Here is a 19,153-nt window from a genome sequence, read left to right as displayed (position 1 = left end):
TTCATTATAATTTTCATGTAAAATTACTGGCAAATTAGGTAGACAAATTTTGCGCAAATGTGTGGTCAGAAAAATCCCACGTTTTTATTTTTGCGTAAATGAGTAATGACCATAAGGTTATATTATTATATATATATATCAGTGGCGGTCAAATGATTTTGTCATGTGGGATATATTCCCCTTACTCCCCTCACCTCGTTTGACTGACCACCACTATTATATGTATATATATGCATATGAAATATATTATCATATTAGCCCCAAGAACTTTTTAGGAGTATCAGGTCTTGAGGATTGGATTTTGGGTTGATATAATGACATTTATGAAACGTTACCTATACGCAATTCGCACTTTACCCAAATAATGCATATAAATAGATATAGCCATGTACAATATGTCAATACATATATAGATAATTATAATAAACTTAAGGGAGAAAAACAGAACAAACAATTAAAATCAAAACATATCCCAGTTTCTAAGGTTTCTGAAATCTATTAACAATCTGTAAAATTGACTGATTGTTTTGAAAATGGTTTCATGCATTGGTATTAACATTTAAAATATTAATATTTAGTATAATATTTTCTATATTATCTTATATCTGTACGTAAAATAAATTGTATATAATGTCTTTAATCTAAAATTCTAGAAGATAAATATAATTAACTACACTTATTAGTAGATAAATAAAAAAAAAATGTTTAAAGAAACGTAATTATTACGTAAGCCCTTTTGTAAACGATCTGTATTAATTATCATATGTTGTCGTATTATGGATAAACGATAAACGTATGTAAATACAAGTAAAATAAAACAATAAAAATACTAAATAAATCTAAAAAGATATACTAAAGGTGCCCATCTATATATTAAATAAATATCAGTGTTCTTAACATATGCATAAGCGTTAGGTATTTATACAACCGTCATTATACAATTTTTAACTGTATTTTATCATTTAAAAAAATATTTACTGAGAAAAAATACAATTCAACTATTTAAAATTTAAATATTATCATACAAATATTGAAATATTAAATAATAAATTATTTAATCACACTAATTGCAGTATAAATAGAATAATAATTTAGATATTATTGTCAAATAGACTACAAATACTACAATAGTTGAATAGTATTATAGGTTATAACTTATAAAAATAATACAAAAGTAGACGAAAAACGTATGAAATATTGCGTAAGTAGTATTTACCTAAGTCTTGATTTTCGTATTCCAAATTACACAAATTTTACCTTAAAAAACTAATATAATTATAAAGCAAATTAACTATATCTGTACCATGTTGTATCAATGTCAGTACACCACCAGACTTACCTAGGCAGTAGGCAGTATTTTTAACATTTTTGTTTAAATAACTCTGAACCGTGTGCAAATTTTAAATTTTTTTCTGAGAACTAATCCACATTGTAAGGCATGAGCTTTTATTTTTGAGTTAATTAACCTTAATGAAATATAAATTTAATATAATTATCTGTTAAATAGTCTTTTTACTATGAACATCTATTAGTAGGTATATTAAATATTTTCAATTTAAATATCGTAAGAAATCTAATGTTTAAGCACAGATAATGTTTTAATAATAGTTTATACTAATCTTAAAGTTATAGCAACAAAAGATTGTTTCCGCTGGATGTAAATTTGCAATGTTGTACGTGGTTCAGATAGGAAAAACAAAAGTGCGCTGATATCCTTTTACATTGGTAATATTATAATCTTATTCGTGGTATCATTCATTATAGTGATTATTTTCTTTTTTTTTTTTGACTAGCACTACATATTTCCTTATTGATTTTTTTTATTTTGTGTTATAATTTATTTCGTTTTAGTTGGATTTGTGAGTTATGGGGGTGATAATCCTCATGGCTTACATTACGTTAAAACTCCGGTTAAAACTGAGTGTTTGAGTATAATAATGACAATATATCAATTTATGTATACTACCAATATAATTTGACGTAAAAAATTGAAAGGGAGATAGAGGATTTGTCCTCCCTTAATATGATACCGATTAGTATAAATTTTATACATATTAATATCCATAATAAATTCATAAGAAAATACTCATTTGGTTTTTAAAAGGTATGGAAACGTTATATCGTAAATTTTAATTATTTCAATCTTCGATAAAATTGGAATAAACCGTGCGGTTATAAGCACTTGTAAGATTGAAATTTAACGTAAATAAATAATAAAGCGAATATAAGCTAAAATCGATTTTATAAATATAAGTACTACTCGTTTACAAATTGAGATTTGAGACTAAACTCTGGAAGCTGTGTCACCTTTCTATTTATGTTATAATCATTATGCATAAATGATGATCACGCCACTTCTAGATTAAAGATCGATTTATAACACTATAGTCATCGAATACTATGGCGTACAAATTTAAATTAAATGATGTTATAGCAACAGAAGTCCTTTAGGACCCACCCTGTTAATCTCTATAACGATTGCAGTCAATTTGTCCTTCTAATAATTAATTAACTAGTGAATAATATAGGTACCTTTTTTAAATTATAAAATAAATAGCGAATACTAGACGTCTAGACGCATTAATAGAGACGAGCGCCACTGTATCATGTTGTTCTATAATATGTTTTACATAGTTACAGGCTGTCAGGCTATCATATTAATTCTACCATAATGTTTACGAAATTGAATACTAATATTCTAAATCCATAAAATAAGATTATCACAACGATCATAGCAACTAGGATTCTATATTGTTTTTAAATGCATATCAGCATATGCTATACTATAAAATTCAAAACTGCTGTTTAAAAATCAAAATTTTATATCTAGGCTCTATTTTTTTTAAAAAAACAAAGGGAAATACATTTTAAAGACTAATCTATAAAAATGTGTATTATAGCTTATAAAATTATGCGAAAATAAATAATAATAATTAATAATTTAAATTTGCATACATTTTAAACACACTGTACAGTGTATATACTATAATTAAGTAGTTTATACATACATAGTGATTTGATTTAAATATCAAATACTAATTTAAACGAAATCCTATTTTATTTTCAGGGGCAATTTTTTTACTATATTATAATTTCAGTTTTCTTCAGAATAAACACCAAAAATTAATAGTAATAATCAGTGGCGTAATTGAGGTATTACGTAATTTTTACGAAAATATCGTCTTTCAACACCAACAATTTTCAAGTTTTAAAGCCTATGACGCTCCCTCTATACACTGTATTATATATATTATTTTATTACTGAGAGTATTAAATTCTCTTAATCAATTATTTGTATATTTCTTATAACTTCTTATAACCCACAATAATTGCCACCTTTTAAATATCATTTTCATATTTAAAAAGACTTAAAACTTATCTGAGGACCACAATGGGTCAAGAACGATTAAGTAATCTTGCTACTATACAAATTGAGAAAAAAATAATCAATACGGAAGAAGTAATTTAGTCACATTGATGGATCAACAATAATTCCTCTGCGAATCCCAAAAATTATATTTAAAAATAAAACAAATTAATAACACCTGTTGAATATAATTATTTATTTACAGTTTTAATTCTTCTTTTTTTTTTTTTGAAAAAATGTAAAAGGAAAATGAACCCCCTTCCACGTTTAAGATCAGTGGTAGAAAGAGGTATATGCATATATAAATATTCATGATCACATGAAAAAAATTGCAATACCAAAAATGTTAAACAAGTTATGCCACTAGTAATAATAAAATTAATAACCAATAAGTATTGCATAACAAAAAGAAGTGTCTACTGTGCCTAGTATAAAAATCAATGGATGATTTTTAATAAAAAGTAGGATCTTTCATAAAAATAATTAATTTTTTGTAATAAATTGTAACAATAGTTGTTCTGTGAAAATTAACGGAGTTTAAATCATTTAATTTATCTGAACTAACCTGAACGATAACCTACAAAGTACAAAGTACAGATAATCACTATCTTAGGACTTAAGAAGTACATGATTCTAAACAAAATCTTAATCGTTTTAACCTTGATTTATCATATAAACATAAGTATACCCAACAGCGCTGCTACATTTCTTAAACAAAACTTGAATTAATTAGTTGTTACGGATTGGTTTTTAATTTGTTCAAAAACTATCTTTTATTTTAAAATTTTTTTTTAGTTAACATGGCTAATGCAAGAATAAACAACGAGAAGGATAATTTGACGTCAGTACTCTATGGCGTTAGAGATTTACGACTTGTTAGTATAATAAATTATTAATTCTATTAGGTATATACAATTTTTTGTATAATTGATTGATTTTAACTTTTTTTTTGTTAGGAACAACGGCCAATACCAAAACCTGGACATAATGGTAACAATTTAATCTAAAATAATTTGCTATTAAATATTTAATTGTTAATTAATTTTGTAGAAGTATTATTGAAGATTCACCGTGTTGGAATATGTGGTTCAGATGTTCACTATTTAGTACATGGAGCTATAGGTCACTATATTGTTAAAGAACCAATGGTTATTGGCCATGAAGCCAGTGGAGTTGTAGAGAAGCTTGGAGAAGGTGTTAAAAACCTCAAAGTCGGTTAGTATTAATTAATAAATAAATAATAAGAATTTTATAACATTAATGTATGTGGTATGTCTTCATTATAGGTGATAGAGTGGCAATTGAACCAGGTGTATCATGTCGTATGTGCCAGTTTTGCAAGATAGGTTCATACAATTTATGTCCCGAAATGAAATTTTGTGCTACACCACCTATAGATGGAAATTTGACTCGTTATTATGTCCATGCTGCTGATTTTTGTTATAAGTAAGATTTTCTCATTCAAATAATAAATATTGTTTTGTTGAATATTTATTTTTTAATTCATAATTTATAGTACATAAGTTAATAACTAATAAATTATTGTTATTGTCATACATACTATTGGTTTGATTAATACTTAATTGTACACTTGTATTTATAATTAAAATTTATCAATTATTTTTTATTCTTATAAATTATAAATCTTTTTTTTTAGATTACCTGACCATATATCTTTAGAAGAAGGTGCTCTATTAGAACCACTTTCTGTTGGAGTTCATGCTTGTAAAAGAGGAGGTGTTAAAGTTGGTTCTACAGTATTAATTTTAGGAGCTGGACCAATTGGTTTAGTTACATTAGTCACCGCAAAAGCTATGGGAGCTACAAAAATTTATATAACAGATCTGACAGAATTTCGATTAAATGTAGCCAAAGAAATGGGTGCTTACAAAGCAATCAGAATAAATAGAGGAGATTCAGACGAGCAAGCAATAGAAAATGTAAGAAATGAAATTGATGACGAACTTCCAGATGTTACTATCGACTGTAGTGGTTTTCAACAAACAATTAAAATGGGAATGGAGGTATACATTAAAATATAATATTATTTATTTGTTTTAAGCTGAATATACCAATAATAAAATCTCTGTAAATATAAACATTATGTATTAAGCCGCATACATTTATATAATTAATTAATATGTTATACATTTAATAAACACATTATTATATTTTAGTTAACAAAATCTGGAGGAGTATTAACAATTGTTGGCATGGGGGCATCAAGCAATGTTCAATTGCCATTATTCAATGCATTATCTCGAGAAGTAGACATCAGAGGAGTTTTTCGCTATGCCAATGAGTAAATTATCAATAGACATAGACAAATTAATAAATTAGTTCAAATTTATATTGTTTATTAATGACTCTAATTTTCTTTTAGTTACCAAGATGCATTGGCTTTAATAGCCACAGGACAAATAAACATGAAGCCATTAATCACTCATAATTTTAAAATTGAAGAATCATTGGAAGCTTTTAAAACAGCTGAAACTGGTGTTGGTAATGCAATTAAAGTTATGATACACTGTAATTAGGATATTTTTGATATACTAGTAACTGTTGAATATTAAACCTTTATTGCTCTGTAGTTAGAATACATATAGAAAAATATTTATATATTTTTAAATGTTTAATTTGATTGAGGTTGAGTATACTGTTTATTTTATGATGCAATTATATTCTATTTTATTAATTCACAATATTTTTTACTATTAATGGATTTGTTTTCTATTAAATTTTTAAATGTCTATAATGTAAACTATGCAAAATAATTTGAAAATATTTAACCCATTGCAGTATAAATTATTGAACAATATTATTTGATAAGTGGGTACTTTATAAACACGATCAATAACACTCATAAATAAAGATGTTAGCACAGAATAATGAATAATGAATAGTGATGTTAGTATAAAAACTATGTTAACAACATGAATCTGACCAGTCCACTTACAATTTAATCTTTCAATTTCAAAATGTTAAGTATTTACAACATATTATTATCATTAAATATGTTATATAACTAAACAAAATATAAATTGTATTTATTAGTTAATAGGATTCAAAAAATTGATACATTATCTGTATCTATTAATATCAAACGTGTAACAAATTAATTTTGTCATATTTTGTTTTCCATGCGTATTGGTCAATCGGGTGATTATCAGAAGTTAAATTGTTCACAATTGGACATAAAGGTGAAAATTAATTTATTTTAAGCTTAATACTACATCATTAGATTGATAGGTATGTAGAAAATAAAACAAGACTATAAGAAATATCTATGTTGTATGTAAAATGATCACCGATATATTTAACTTTAAAATTAAAAATAAATAATAGGGGTATGCACCAGTTGCCTAATGACACTACTGGTTCTGTTGCTAGTTTCTGATTGAGTAATCACCTGTAAATTTTAGCAACACACACACACACACCATGTCCTGATGTCTTACCAAATCATAATCGTTGAGATAAAAATAGTAACTAGTTAAAATTTCTGCTATCATAAAATAAATAAATAATATTTTATTTCAGCTCCATACATTTTAATGTGTACAACATTTTTCCAACAGTGTTTAACTTTTGTATGAAAATGTATGAATCAACATTTAATAATTACAAGTTGTAGGACAAGTAAACTTGATATAAATTATTAAATCATTAAAAGCTTTAAGAATAATTGCAATTTATGAAAATATTATTAAATTTTTAATTTATGATATATTTAAGAATAGGAGGTTTTTTCTAGTTTTACCACTTAATTTATTTTCAACATAATGTAAAATATATAGTATCATAGACAAAGATATTATTACAATTTAACTAGTTACAGTTAAATAAGCAATATCAAGAATGATGGTTTTTAATTTGTACAACTAACTCATTGGCACCAGAAATAAAACATAAATAAATAATTATTACAACAATTAAAAATAAATATTAACATAACTAAATAAATAATTACAAACTATAATATTAGCTTTAAAATTAAAATCTCACTCATTATTTGTCACATTTTCTTCATTTTTGATTTTTACATTTTAACAAGTATCTAATGAAATTATTTTATCAACACAATAGATTTATGATAATTATTAAAATTAAAGTAATTTTATAGGAATGCATAATGCTGTTTGAAGCCATAAAACATGTTTTTTAACATATAACTCATTACTTTTTAATAATTTAGTAGAAACTCTCCTTTCATTATTCATTAATGCTTCTTTAATACAATCGATATTATAAATATTTACTAATAAATAACATAAAAATCTTCGGTGATTCCATAGAGATTCATGACTTTGATACATCACAATCAGATCTTCATTAAAATATAATTCATCTAAAGCAACACCAATAGCTTCATCAAAATAATCTTCTGATGGCCTCATAAGTTTATGTCTTTCATCAGAGTTAAAAAACCGCATGAGTGATTTGGATGTACAACATTCCAAATGCTGTAAGCACCTTTTATCGCCAACTAAACATTTAAGTAATCGTTGTCTGTATTGCATACAACTATGGTCAGATACATGTTCACTGCACCAAATTTTAGTTTTTTCCCATTGATGAGAAATTAAAGAAAAGTTTTCTTGTTCAAGTGATTTTTGAATAAACCAAAAACAATGATTCCATGCATTGTAATTACTTGGATAGCCAGCAGCAGCTGTTAATCCTATTGTTAACTCATTGAGTATAATATGATTAGAGCTAAAATCTATAAATATAAATTTAAAAAAAATTAATAAATATTTTTTCCAAGATAAAATACTATTTGTATAGTTATGATAAAATTTTAAATTTAGTTACACATTCTAAGATTCTATTATCTAGTTTTAAAATGTACATTTTATTGACAATGTGAAGGACTAGGTAAGATTAGATAGTCGATATACATTATTTGTTACCAAATTGATTACATATTAACACAAAAAAAAAACAAAAGGATATAATCATAGTAACCTATTACATTGACTAAGTATTTATGTATTATAAATAATTCCTAATGCAAATTAAACAATGTAATAAACAAGGATAAAAGTTTATTGCATGTTCAACATATTTTTCAACATTATGATAGCTATGAAAGTTATAAATGTGTTTTATTTTTAAATATAATAATTTAAATTAAATAGTTTTTTAGGTAAAATTTTCAAGTATTTTCATTTTTTAAACATTTTATTAGAAATTTATTTATCTATTTTAAATTCTGAGCAGTGTAAAATGCATTAGTTTCAAGGTGAGTTTTTATATGTCATCTTTCATCCTGGGGCTGTGAATTTTATTAAAATAAAATATAATTATTATAAATAAATCCATGAAATAGGTATTTTTACATTCTAAAATAATAAAATATGTACCAACAATTCAAAATATTCACAAAAAAGGACACCAACTACCAATAATAATATACATAAATTAATTTGTTTAAGTAAAGCTCTCAACAACAAGTATATATTTTACTATATTTATATATCCTAGGAATAGAACAAAGGTTTTCTTTAATAGTTCCATCAAAAAATATTTTCTATTATGGTTATTTTTCACAATTCAATAAATAATAGATAATTGTAAATTACATTTTGAATAAATAAAATATTTTTGATACTGCTAAAGACTTTTTAGGTTTATTATAAAATACCTATTCTTAAGTTAGGTTTGATGTACTTATAAGAGTACAAACGTATATTTATACATAGTATCTAGTTAATATAAGAAAAAAAATGGATAAATATTTTTATTTGGTATGTATTTAGGTATTGCGATTGTAATGAAATAACAAACTTGTTCTATAAAAATTAAGTATTAAAATATATACCACATTTGGTAATTACTATATAAGACAGCAAAATGTACTTCCAAACCTTTTCTTGAAGATACACTATACACATGTAACAAACATCCAAACTAGTATTTTTGAAATTTCTTGCCTTTAGATATAAGTTTATGTTCAAACTTGTAAATAACTAGATATCCTGTCATCAAATACAGCAGTCGGTACATTTTTTATTTCCCTCAATACCCATCGTATCGTTATTCTATATTATCAAATTCAGCCAACAGTACTTTTTATGGTTATAATAATCCCATTGATAGTATTTTAAATGTAACGTTTAATGGATTAATTAAAAGGTATTGATTTTTTAATTTTTTTAAGTTTTGTATCCTTCAAGTGAATGTTTTTTTTTAACTTATAATTTACATTTAATCAGCATTTATAAATATTATAGTATTTTTTTATTTTAATTATAATCGATTGTACCTAATTAGCCTATAATTTTCAATATGCTTTTTATGATTATAAAAATTATTTTACATTATGTTTTGTATTTATATTATGTTATATTTTAAAAATTATATTATAAACTGTGATTTAGCTCTACATAGATATTTACACTAATAAATAAATAATTCAATGATGGACAATTTTTTAATTTTTGATTGTCATTTATAATAAGACAAATTAACTTATTCATTGTAATTTGTAATTTAATATTGTATAGTAAATGCTTATTTATTGACTATATGTATATTATGATACTAATACTCAAATTTGATTAAAACAAAATTTAACTTTTTACATAACATAATTTTGTAAATTATTAAATTTAATACTTGTACTTTTATTAGTTATATTTTACTGTAATTGAATATCAACAGGAAGAGTTTAAAGAAATATATTTATATCCAATAAATAATAGGTATCTATGTACGTGTTGATTTACCTTTTAAAACATTAAAAAATATCCATCTTCTGTAAGTGAATATTTCAGCACATTTTGGCTTAAATGTCAAAACAACAGCTGAAAATTGTAATTCATCATCTGGTTTCAGGTATCCATCAAGAATTAACTCTCGTCTCATATTCCAAAAAGTCAAGACTTCTGGATTTAATAAGAGAGCAGATGTAAGCAATGGTATTGTTTCATTGGATACTAAATAAAATATAATAGGTACATACATTTAGAAATCACATACAAATTTGAAATTATCAACATTAAGCAATAAGTTTATTTATTAATTTTTGAGTAACAAAAGGGCTACCTTGTCTTTTTAATCGTTTTCTTACTGAAATAAGTCTTTGGTAGACATATTCATATACATGACGTACACACCACGACTCTAGACCTAAACAATGGTCTACATATATCACTGGAGATTTATTTTGACTTTCTGGTTGGATGACTAGATCAAATTCTTTCCTAAAATATTATTATTGTTAGTGAAACTATGACGATTTTTCAAAATGTTCCTACAACTCAAATATTGAATTGGTTTATACTCACAGCTTAGAATCATTATTTACTATATTTTGAATTTCAGTAATGATGCGCTTAGCTGCTGGGAAATTATCATCTACATCCATAATTTTAAATAATATGTTGAGTTATAATCGCAATAATAATTAATGTAATAATGTAGGTTTATGAATAATACATTTTAAACATGCAGTTGAATGTAAAGGGTAATGATTAATGACACTACAACAATAGCGAAATAACGTAGAGGACAGAATAAAAGACCCAAAAGATATTTAGATTTTGAGACATCAATTTATTATTTAATATTTATTGCAATATGCACGACTATTTTTTATACGCCTTTTTGATATCAATTTAATAAATCACTTTTGACGTTCAGTTTGTTAACAGTTAACACTGGGCAGTGGGCACAGGCGGCTATGATAAAAAAAAAAGTGAAAATAATAAAATGCCAAAAAAATACTAAAATACTTTTAACTTTAGTACTTGATAATAATCATGGTTAACACGTTCAACAATGCTATATTACTGTGTATCGCTACACATCGCTGCCCCTGCAGCAGCTAGAATATCCGTTTTATAGCTTGTACGGGATTTAATTTATAAATTACGTTAAGTTTTTAGGTTATAATTATTGTTATAAAAATTCGAAAGTCAGTGATTGCTGTAAATAGTCAATATTATACGATAATTAATTTCTATTTTGGAGTTATTATAAGTCACGATTATCATTTTCTTGTACAGTAGACGCTCAATTGTATAGTTTTTTGCGTTGATTTAACAATAAGTAGCATTGTGCACTTCAAAGGTAACTACTCCCGCGTATATTTTATATCTTAACAGAAAGGATAGTAATGGCTGATCCTCGTATTAAGACTCTAAAGATCAAAACTGGAGTAGTGAAAAGATTAACAAAAGAGAAACTTATGTATATACAAGAAACTGAACAACAACAGGAAAAGGTTCAGAAATTGAAAGAGGCTGGTAAGTTCAATGTACATATTATTGACTTACTAACCTAGTATAACTCGTTATTTTTATTTTTCAGTCTATAATCAAGTTTAAAATTGCAGTAAGAATAACATTTAATTATTTTCTTTGGTGTTGTTCATTCAGTGTGCATTCTTGATTTAACACTATTTCTGACTTAATTAGATAAATGGTATTAATTTAAGAAATTTTGTTTTAATAGTGGAAAACTAAAGGTAGATCCTAAATATTTGGGGTTACATTTCAACAATTAGTTGGTTGTTAAGTACCTATTTATTTAATTTATCTATTTTCCCATTAATATTGATAAAATTAAAAGGATATTTAAATTAAAAATTGATATTCCAGTTGTTCATTCAAATAGGCATAACTATATGACTCGTATTAGATAACTGTTTAATTCTTATAATAACTTTGACTGAAATAAATTAAATGATCATATTTCTTTTTTTTAATTCTGATATTTTTGCTTCAATAATTTATTCAAAATATTTCTCAACCTTTATTTTAAAAATTATTGTTTTTACTCATATTTTCTTAACTTTTTAAATAAAGATATTTTTCATGTGATATGTTTTACTAAAACCATTAGTTATATTATATAACTTTTGCATATGATTAGAATGTTATTTTTATTTTGATTGTAGACTGTATAGAAAAAATTATTTTATATATTTTTGGCTTGAAAAATATTTAGTTTAATTTGCATATTTTTGATTTACGACCCCCCCTCTTACCAACATTATGTAAGTGTTAAAGTGTATAATATATAATCTATTTTTTCATTTGGTGTAAAATTATTAGCAACCTCAGGCGCAGTGGTGCGCACTGGATTAGACAATTTAAAAAAATTATAATTGCAGATTTCTCTAGTGGGGATTTTTTGTCAGAAAGAAAAAATTCAAATTTACATTTATATACCTAGCTACATGTATTACTTTTAAAGAATTGGTTTAAGGTTAATTGTTTTTGTTTATTCAATTTATTGTTGATTTTTTTTCTAAATAACTATATAACAAACAAATCTTCCATACTTTTATTGCCTTTAATGTCAAGGTTTGAGTTATAAATAATCAACTATAGTGGTTAGGTTTTACAAATCAAGTCAGATGTAAAAAAATTATCATAGTGATATACTTTTTTTATGTAATATGTATTGGTTTTTCTGACTAAATGTTTATGTATATAACTTCTTTACAGGAATTGATGAAAGTACATTTAAAAAACAAGAAGAAGTACTAAGAGAGTCACAGATGATGATACCTGATACTCAAAGAAGATTAAAAGCCGCATTTGAAGATTTGAAAAGTGTTGTAGCTGATTGTGAAGAGCTTAAAGAAGAACCTGATTATATAAACGCTCAAAAGTTTTTAGCTGAGGCTGAAAAAGAAATTAATTAATTAATTTCTATAATTTAACTTTTTTTATACATTTAAAACACTAACATTTTTTTTCTTTAACTAAAACTATTATTCAAATTTTTTTTTCTAATATCTTGAAATGTCTGATCAAAATAATCAGAGTAATATGTATTCCGAGGCAAATACTAATAGTTTTTGGTTAACACGTCCTCCGCCTCCTTTTATGCCACCTCAGCCCATTCAACCAATGTATAATATACATAATATACCTTTTATTCACCCACCTCTATCACCATGTAATAAACCAGCACAAAACTATTATATGCCTTATGGTGTTGATATTAGTAATCAATACTATCAAGAACAATACGTACCATCTAATCAAAATATAAGCAATTCATTTTCATCTCTTCCTGATAATATTGATGAAGAATATATTCTCCAATATTTGTGTCCTATACCAAAACCTTTGAAAGACGAAACTACTATTTGGATTGAAAAGTGGTTAGCCAGCAAAGAAAAAGATATTACTATAAAGAATGTAAAATCAACAAATTTAATTGAGGTAAATTCCAAAAATATATATTATATTTGTTTGATATTTACTAATTATTTTATTTTATGTTTTTTAGATTAACCAAATCAGCAATATTGTAAAAGAATGTAAACAATTATTAGAAAATATGAATAAAAATAAAAAAAATATGGAACAGAATGTATCAACTATGACAGAAGCTGAATGGAAAAAAGCTTGTTCCGATTTAATCTTGGATAAAGTGAATAATTTATAAATAATGGTAATTAATGAAACTAAAATTAATTTCCATGTACTTTCTTTTGCAGAAACAAATAGATACTATAATAACAACATTACATTTTGATGCTGAATCATTATCTGAATTGAAATTTCGATTAGCAAAAAGAAAGAAAAAAAGGGATAGATTAAAGAGACTTAAAGCTAATCTGAAACTAATTAAATCCCAAAAAAAAGATGAAATCCTAGAAATAAACAGAAAGATTGATGCTTGGCAAAGTGCCTTAAAAGAAAATATATTAAAAGAAGAAAGAGTAATATTTTTTAATACTTAGTTTATTATTTGTAATTAATACATTTTATTCTAGGTTAACAAAACTAAAACTGAAGCCAACGTTGTCTTGAAAGGGGTTCGGGGAAAAATTGAAGATGCTAAAAATCAGTTATCATTGTTAGATAATTTGGAAAAATTGAGAAAATGTAGACTTCAAAACTGTGTTAACAAAAGAAAAAATCCACTTTTAGAAAATTCCTTAAGTATATTATAAAATGAATAATTAAATTTATATACATTATTTATGTTTAATTATATGTAATATGTATTTTCTATAGATAAATTAAAGATACTTTGGCAGCAAAAATTAGCAGACTACAATAAAGAAGAAGAAGGATTAAAAAATATGCTTACTGAAGCCGAAGCAAAAAAACATGAAAAACGAGAAATTGAAATTCAAGAAAAGTTAGCAGAATGGGATCATATTCTTTTTGGGCCAAGTTTTAGATCTCATGAAATGGGCGTTGATAATTATACATTCCTTGAAATACGGTATTATTAATATTTCTTACTATTTAGCATTAAATATTAAAATAATTTACTTTATTCATTATAGGAGAGGCTGGGATAAATATGTTGTTGATGAAAAGGAAGTGTCAGCATCTAGCAGTATTCCTTTGGGTTGGATTTTACCATTAGAACCTTGTAATAATGATTGGGCTAAATATTCCAATAATGTTAATGTATTGTAATACTAATTTAAAATTTTAATAAATAATGCACACTTAAAAATAAAAAAAAAATATATAATTATCTGTAATGCTTTATATTGTTTTTTTTAAACATTTTATAATATTTTAAATTATAGCCTAGATTATTGTATACGGGGGTTATTTGTAAAAAAATCCATTGTTTTTCCTTAAACAATTGTATTAAATTACTGATTTTTGAAATATGTAAGTGTACCTTAAACACTTTTATATTATAAAATAATTACTTATTTTTTTATTATTAAAAAGTAATTTATTAGTTATAAAATATTGGAAAATGAAAATTTAAATTAATAAAAATGATATTATTTGATACTCTATTTGGTAATATCTAGCAGCTAGTATTTCAGAATAAAACATAAAAACATTATTTTTGTTCATGAACATAATCTTAGGCTTTATGAAATAAAACTAAATACCTTAATATACTCTAAAGTCTTATAAGCAATATTGTTATAAACCATTTCTTATAAAATTTTTCCCTGAAAAAAGTAAGAAGTTATTTTATAATCAATGATGAAATATTCCTGTACATATTCCTTTAAAATTACATATGCTACAAGAGACAACAAATTCATTGCTCGTTTAAACACATATAAATATTATTAAGAGGACGTAGAACTCGCATGTGTTGTCTCAGTCTTACAAACGTGCGACTTAGTAAATTTTTGTTAACCAGTTTCAATATTGTGCTGTTAGTTTTGATATTAGAGTGAATTGACCTATTATAAAATTTAAAGATAAGTTTATTATCCAGGGCCCCACGCAGCTTTTTATTGATATTGTTATTTTTTTAGTAAGTTATGATCATTTTAAAATGTACAGATTCAAAATGAATTAAATTGAAATTGTCAATGAAACAGTGATATACGGGTTGATTCTTTTGTTATGGACCACTCATTATTTCAAAAATTATTCATGTTTTCGAAAACATTTTCTTACATAGTTTCAAGTTGATAAAAAAATTATATTTTTAAATATTTTTTAAGTTTTTACTTTTTTGAATGACAACATAGTTTTAATTTCATATTCCAAAGCAGAATAATTTTTTGAGTATTTTGATACATACAAATCGAATTTAGGGCAATATTTTATGAGATATGTATTTAAAGTTTAGACAAGCAGAGTAGGGACATTTTGCGAAGACCGTACCACTCCAATCTACATATCAAAACTTAATATTCATAGCTCATAAACTACCCGCCCTAAATTTGATTTTTATGTATCAAAATACTCAGAAAAGTGTTCTGCTTTGGAATATGAAATTAAAACTATGTTGTCATTCAAAAAAGTAAAAACTTAAAAAAAAAGTAAGGATAAAAAATGTTTAAAAATCATATTTTTAAACAACCTGAAATAATGTAAAAAAATATTTTCAAAAATATAAATACTTTTTGAAATAATGAGTGGTTCATGATAAAAGAATCGCCCTGTATACTTCATGGGTGTAGTGTAAAAAAAATTTAAACATTTATAATAATATTATTTGTAATTGATATATATTTTACATATAAATTTTATTATTATTATTTAAATTATATTTTTGTTATACTTTGTTAAATGGTATTCAAATTTTTCTGTTTTAATGTTATATTTTAAAAGATTTTGAAGCGCCATGAAAATAATAATATAATGATAATATTTATAGAAAAAGAAAGTGATTACAATTTAATGTATGTTAGTAAAACAAAACTCAAATCTAAAATACTTAAAATAATAAAATATAATATAGCTTTAGATTTTTATCTACAATATTCTTTACAAATATGTAAATGCTATAGAATTAAGTCTTAAAAATTACAAACTAAGCTTAGATTTATTTAATTAATCAAACATAAAAACTGTTAATTATCGATAGCCTAAAAAATGCCTAATTCAGCACGAAACTATTATTTAGTTATACTTTACATAATTAGGATAAATTAATTTTATTATTTCTTCCTTGTCTTTCCCATACTTCATACTTCCATTCTCGATTGATACTGAAAATAAAGTTAAATGTTAAAAAAAAGTTTAATATTATAATTTATAATTTCAGGTTTTATGAATAATCCTAATATGTTTATTGAATTCACAGTGAGCAAATAAATGTGACTTAATAGCTCCTAATTGGTCCATTAAATAAAACAATATTTTATGTAACCTGGCATAAGTGTACCAGGTTTTTCAATAAAAATTGTATTTTAAAAAGTAGTGAAATTTCACTGCCAAACAAGTTGAAATAAAATAATATAAATCATCAGAGGTATTACTGCTATAAGTGACACGAGTTCTCCATTAAAAGTATAAACCTAAAAATAAATAATTCCTCATTTTAAATTTTCTTTGTTTTAATATTAACTAACCGGCATTGGTGTCCACATTTATTTGATGCGCATGATTCACAGGGCCAAAAGCACCCTATACATTTTACATCATTGCAATCACAAATTCCATCATTGGGATTTGAAATTCTTAATTTTTCAATAGCTTCTTTAGTTCTAAAATGTAAATATTAGCATACAATGCATAATTTTTACAGATCAATAAATAAAAAACAAATTAAAGATACCTACTTATCCATTTAGATTGTATGTAAACCACTATTTACATAAAGCTTATTTTCGTAAATTAATTTGTCTGTTTTTCAAAATACACCAAGACACTAAATTTAAATATCACAATTTTACTGTCCCGGTATGATATAAATTAGGTTATTTCATTAAAAACACGACGAGAAGATCTGCTTTATAAGTTAGATACTTGGATCATATAATACAATATTACAATTATCGTATTTTTATACATTACCTATTTATATGAATATTTGAATGATCAAGAAGAGAAATGTACGTTATAGTTCATGGTAATAATCATTAAATCATAATCAAGCAGCAATCATAGAATCCACGATTAAAGAAAAATCTATTTAAAGGTATATTTTTAATCGTGCTATAGTATCTCGACTATATATAAGTATTATATGTTTGTGATCTCGACTATCGGTGATAAGGAAATTTAAGTGATTCTCAAGCGCAATGATTATTATTATAGGTATAATAGAGGATCTCTTGCTCTCTAATGCTAGAAATATTTGTATATTATATTACCAATACTCATAAAATATATCTATTAAGTAGGTATTTAATAAATAATTTTTACATAAATATAAGCGAAAATATTGACGCTTGCTTTATGTTCAAGTATTATCAATCTAATTGACAGAATGTCCATACGTGTAAATGCATAATATTATGTACAACACCAACAAGATTATAATTTATTGTAATATAAAAATTTAATCCATGACACTTGGTAACTGGTAAATCTCTCCGAATTCTATTACTTATTAAGTTCACTTCCCAAAACCACCTCGGCAATTGGGGCTACTTTCGACTGGTTCGTCTTTCCATTGGTTTGGAGATTTGGCCACTATTGACAAAGCGTGTACACCGGACTTGAGCTCGTCCGTCAATATTGTGTTTACCAAACGGTGTCTCTGTAATATTTGGATTTTTGGTCAATTTTGCGATACACTTAAATACTTCAGTCCTATACCTTGATCAAGGGCATGCCCTCGAATTCATCGGATACAATAACGACTTTGAAATGCGTTTCTGAGTCTTTTGGTACATTGTGCATGTACGACTCGTTGATTAGTTGCAACACTTTTGGATTGAATCGATTTTGTAATTTCGTACGAATACAATTTTCCACGCACTTGGATGCCATCGACATCATAATATTATTAAACTCAACTCAAATGATTCGGAAATTATATTCAAGAGAACTGCTTTCATCAAAAATTATACCGCAACGTTCATATTCTCGAGTTCACCAAAGTATTAATCTACAAATTTACTACTAAACGTAATGCGATGTCTAATACTTTGTGGTTACCCAAATTTAAAATTCGTATCGTGATAAAAAGATATTGAACTGTGATGATAGTATTTTTTTTTTTTTAATTTGAGGTTATGTTCTGTCCTATTGATTACGCTTATCAGTTTAACTCTTATCAGGAAACAACTGACCCCTTGACGTCTGGGATGTAGATGTGGCTAACCTGAATAACATAACCTCGAATAATTGGAACGTAATGGGTATATTATTATTATTATGGAAACTCTTTATCAAAAACAATGAAAATGAAACCATAACATAAGACTACAAATAATAACATATGTACCGTGTAGTCTAGATGTCTAGTATTCTAGTTACGGCGAGAGTTACGGTAATTTGTTTAGTTTGTTAAAATTTTATAAATATTATATGTATGTTTTTATTTAACATTAACATAGAATTTTATACATTTTCATTCGACAATTATTAACGTTTATGATTCGTTTTCAACCGTAAAATGGATGCAGATTTCGTTCAACTACACAAA

At 25.0% G+C, this 19,153-nt stretch overlaps 5 protein-coding genes across 6 annotated transcripts; 2 read left to right on the top strand and 3 right to left on the bottom strand.

The window, feature by feature from the left end:
* The first annotated feature begins 4,042 nt into the window (after positions 1 to 4,042).
* Positions 4,043 to 5,904, top strand: LOC113550693 (sorbitol dehydrogenase-like). Its single transcript, XM_026952691.1, has 7 exons — positions 4,043 to 4,242; positions 4,324 to 4,357; positions 4,418 to 4,582; positions 4,654 to 4,813; positions 5,025 to 5,391; positions 5,545 to 5,669; positions 5,751 to 5,904. The coding sequence occupies exons 1-7, from the start codon at positions 4,168 to 4,170 to the stop codon at positions 5,902 to 5,904; spliced, it is 1,080 nt and encodes a 359-aa protein (XP_026808492.1). The 5' UTR covers positions 4,043 to 4,167.
* Positions 5,905 to 7,370: 1,466 nt separating this feature from the next.
* Positions 7,371 to 11,263, bottom strand: LOC113560270 (protein prenyltransferase alpha subunit repeat-containing protein 1). Its single transcript, XM_026966038.1, has 4 exons — positions 10,660 to 11,263; positions 10,418 to 10,575; positions 10,099 to 10,308; positions 7,371 to 8,090 (listed from the first exon to the last, which is right to left on the bottom strand). Exons 1-4 carry the CDS (start codon positions 10,737 to 10,739, stop codon positions 7,474 to 7,476), a joined length of 1,065 nt encoding a protein of 354 aa, XP_026821839.1. The 5' UTR covers positions 10,740 to 11,263; the 3' UTR covers positions 7,371 to 7,473.
* A 1,862-nt stretch (positions 11,264 to 13,125) lies between these two features.
* Positions 13,126 to 14,841, top strand: LOC113560261 (programmed cell death protein 7-like). Its single transcript, XM_026966029.1, has 6 exons — positions 13,126 to 13,551; positions 13,619 to 13,762; positions 13,830 to 14,054; positions 14,109 to 14,277; positions 14,353 to 14,566; positions 14,631 to 14,841. Exons 1-6 carry the CDS (start codon positions 13,126 to 13,128, stop codon positions 14,764 to 14,766), a joined length of 1,314 nt encoding a protein of 437 aa, XP_026821830.1. The 3' UTR covers positions 14,767 to 14,841.
* Positions 14,842 to 16,550: 1,709 nt separating this feature from the next.
* LOC113548422 (ARL14 effector protein-like) lies at positions 16,551 to 17,744 on the bottom strand. Of its 2 annotated transcripts, XM_026949290.1 has the most exons (4): positions 17,575 to 17,744; positions 17,340 to 17,428; positions 17,130 to 17,264; positions 16,551 to 16,766 (listed from the first exon to the last, which is right to left on the bottom strand). In XM_026949290.1, exons 2-4 carry the CDS (start codon positions 17,345 to 17,347, stop codon positions 16,697 to 16,699), a joined length of 213 nt encoding a protein of 70 aa, XP_026805091.1. In that variant the 5' UTR covers positions 17,348 to 17,428; positions 17,575 to 17,744; the 3' UTR covers positions 16,551 to 16,696. The 2 variants fall into 2 exon arrangements, with proteins under 2 accessions (XP_026805091.1, XP_026805090.1); XM_026949289.1 differs by having other exon boundaries at positions 16,552 to 16,766; positions 17,340 to 17,744.
* A 271-nt stretch (positions 17,745 to 18,015) lies between these two features.
* On the bottom strand, positions 18,016 to 18,697 carry LOC113548421 (bolA-like protein DDB_G0274169). Its single transcript, XM_026949288.1, has 2 exons — positions 18,322 to 18,697; positions 18,016 to 18,262 (listed from the first exon to the last, which is right to left on the bottom strand). Exons 1-2 carry the CDS (start codon positions 18,502 to 18,504, stop codon positions 18,119 to 18,121), a joined length of 327 nt encoding a protein of 108 aa, XP_026805089.1. The 5' UTR covers positions 18,505 to 18,697; the 3' UTR covers positions 18,016 to 18,118.
* Between the last annotated feature and the right edge of the window lie 456 nt (positions 18,698 to 19,153).

This window comes from Rhopalosiphum maidis, chromosome 4 (assembly GCF_003676215.2).
Source record: "Rhopalosiphum maidis isolate BTI-1 chromosome 4, ASM367621v3, whole genome shotgun sequence".
NCBI classification, from domain to species: domain Eukaryota; kingdom Metazoa; phylum Arthropoda; class Insecta; order Hemiptera; family Aphididae; genus Rhopalosiphum; species Rhopalosiphum maidis.
This window is presented reverse-complemented; position numbering and strand designations above follow the sequence as displayed.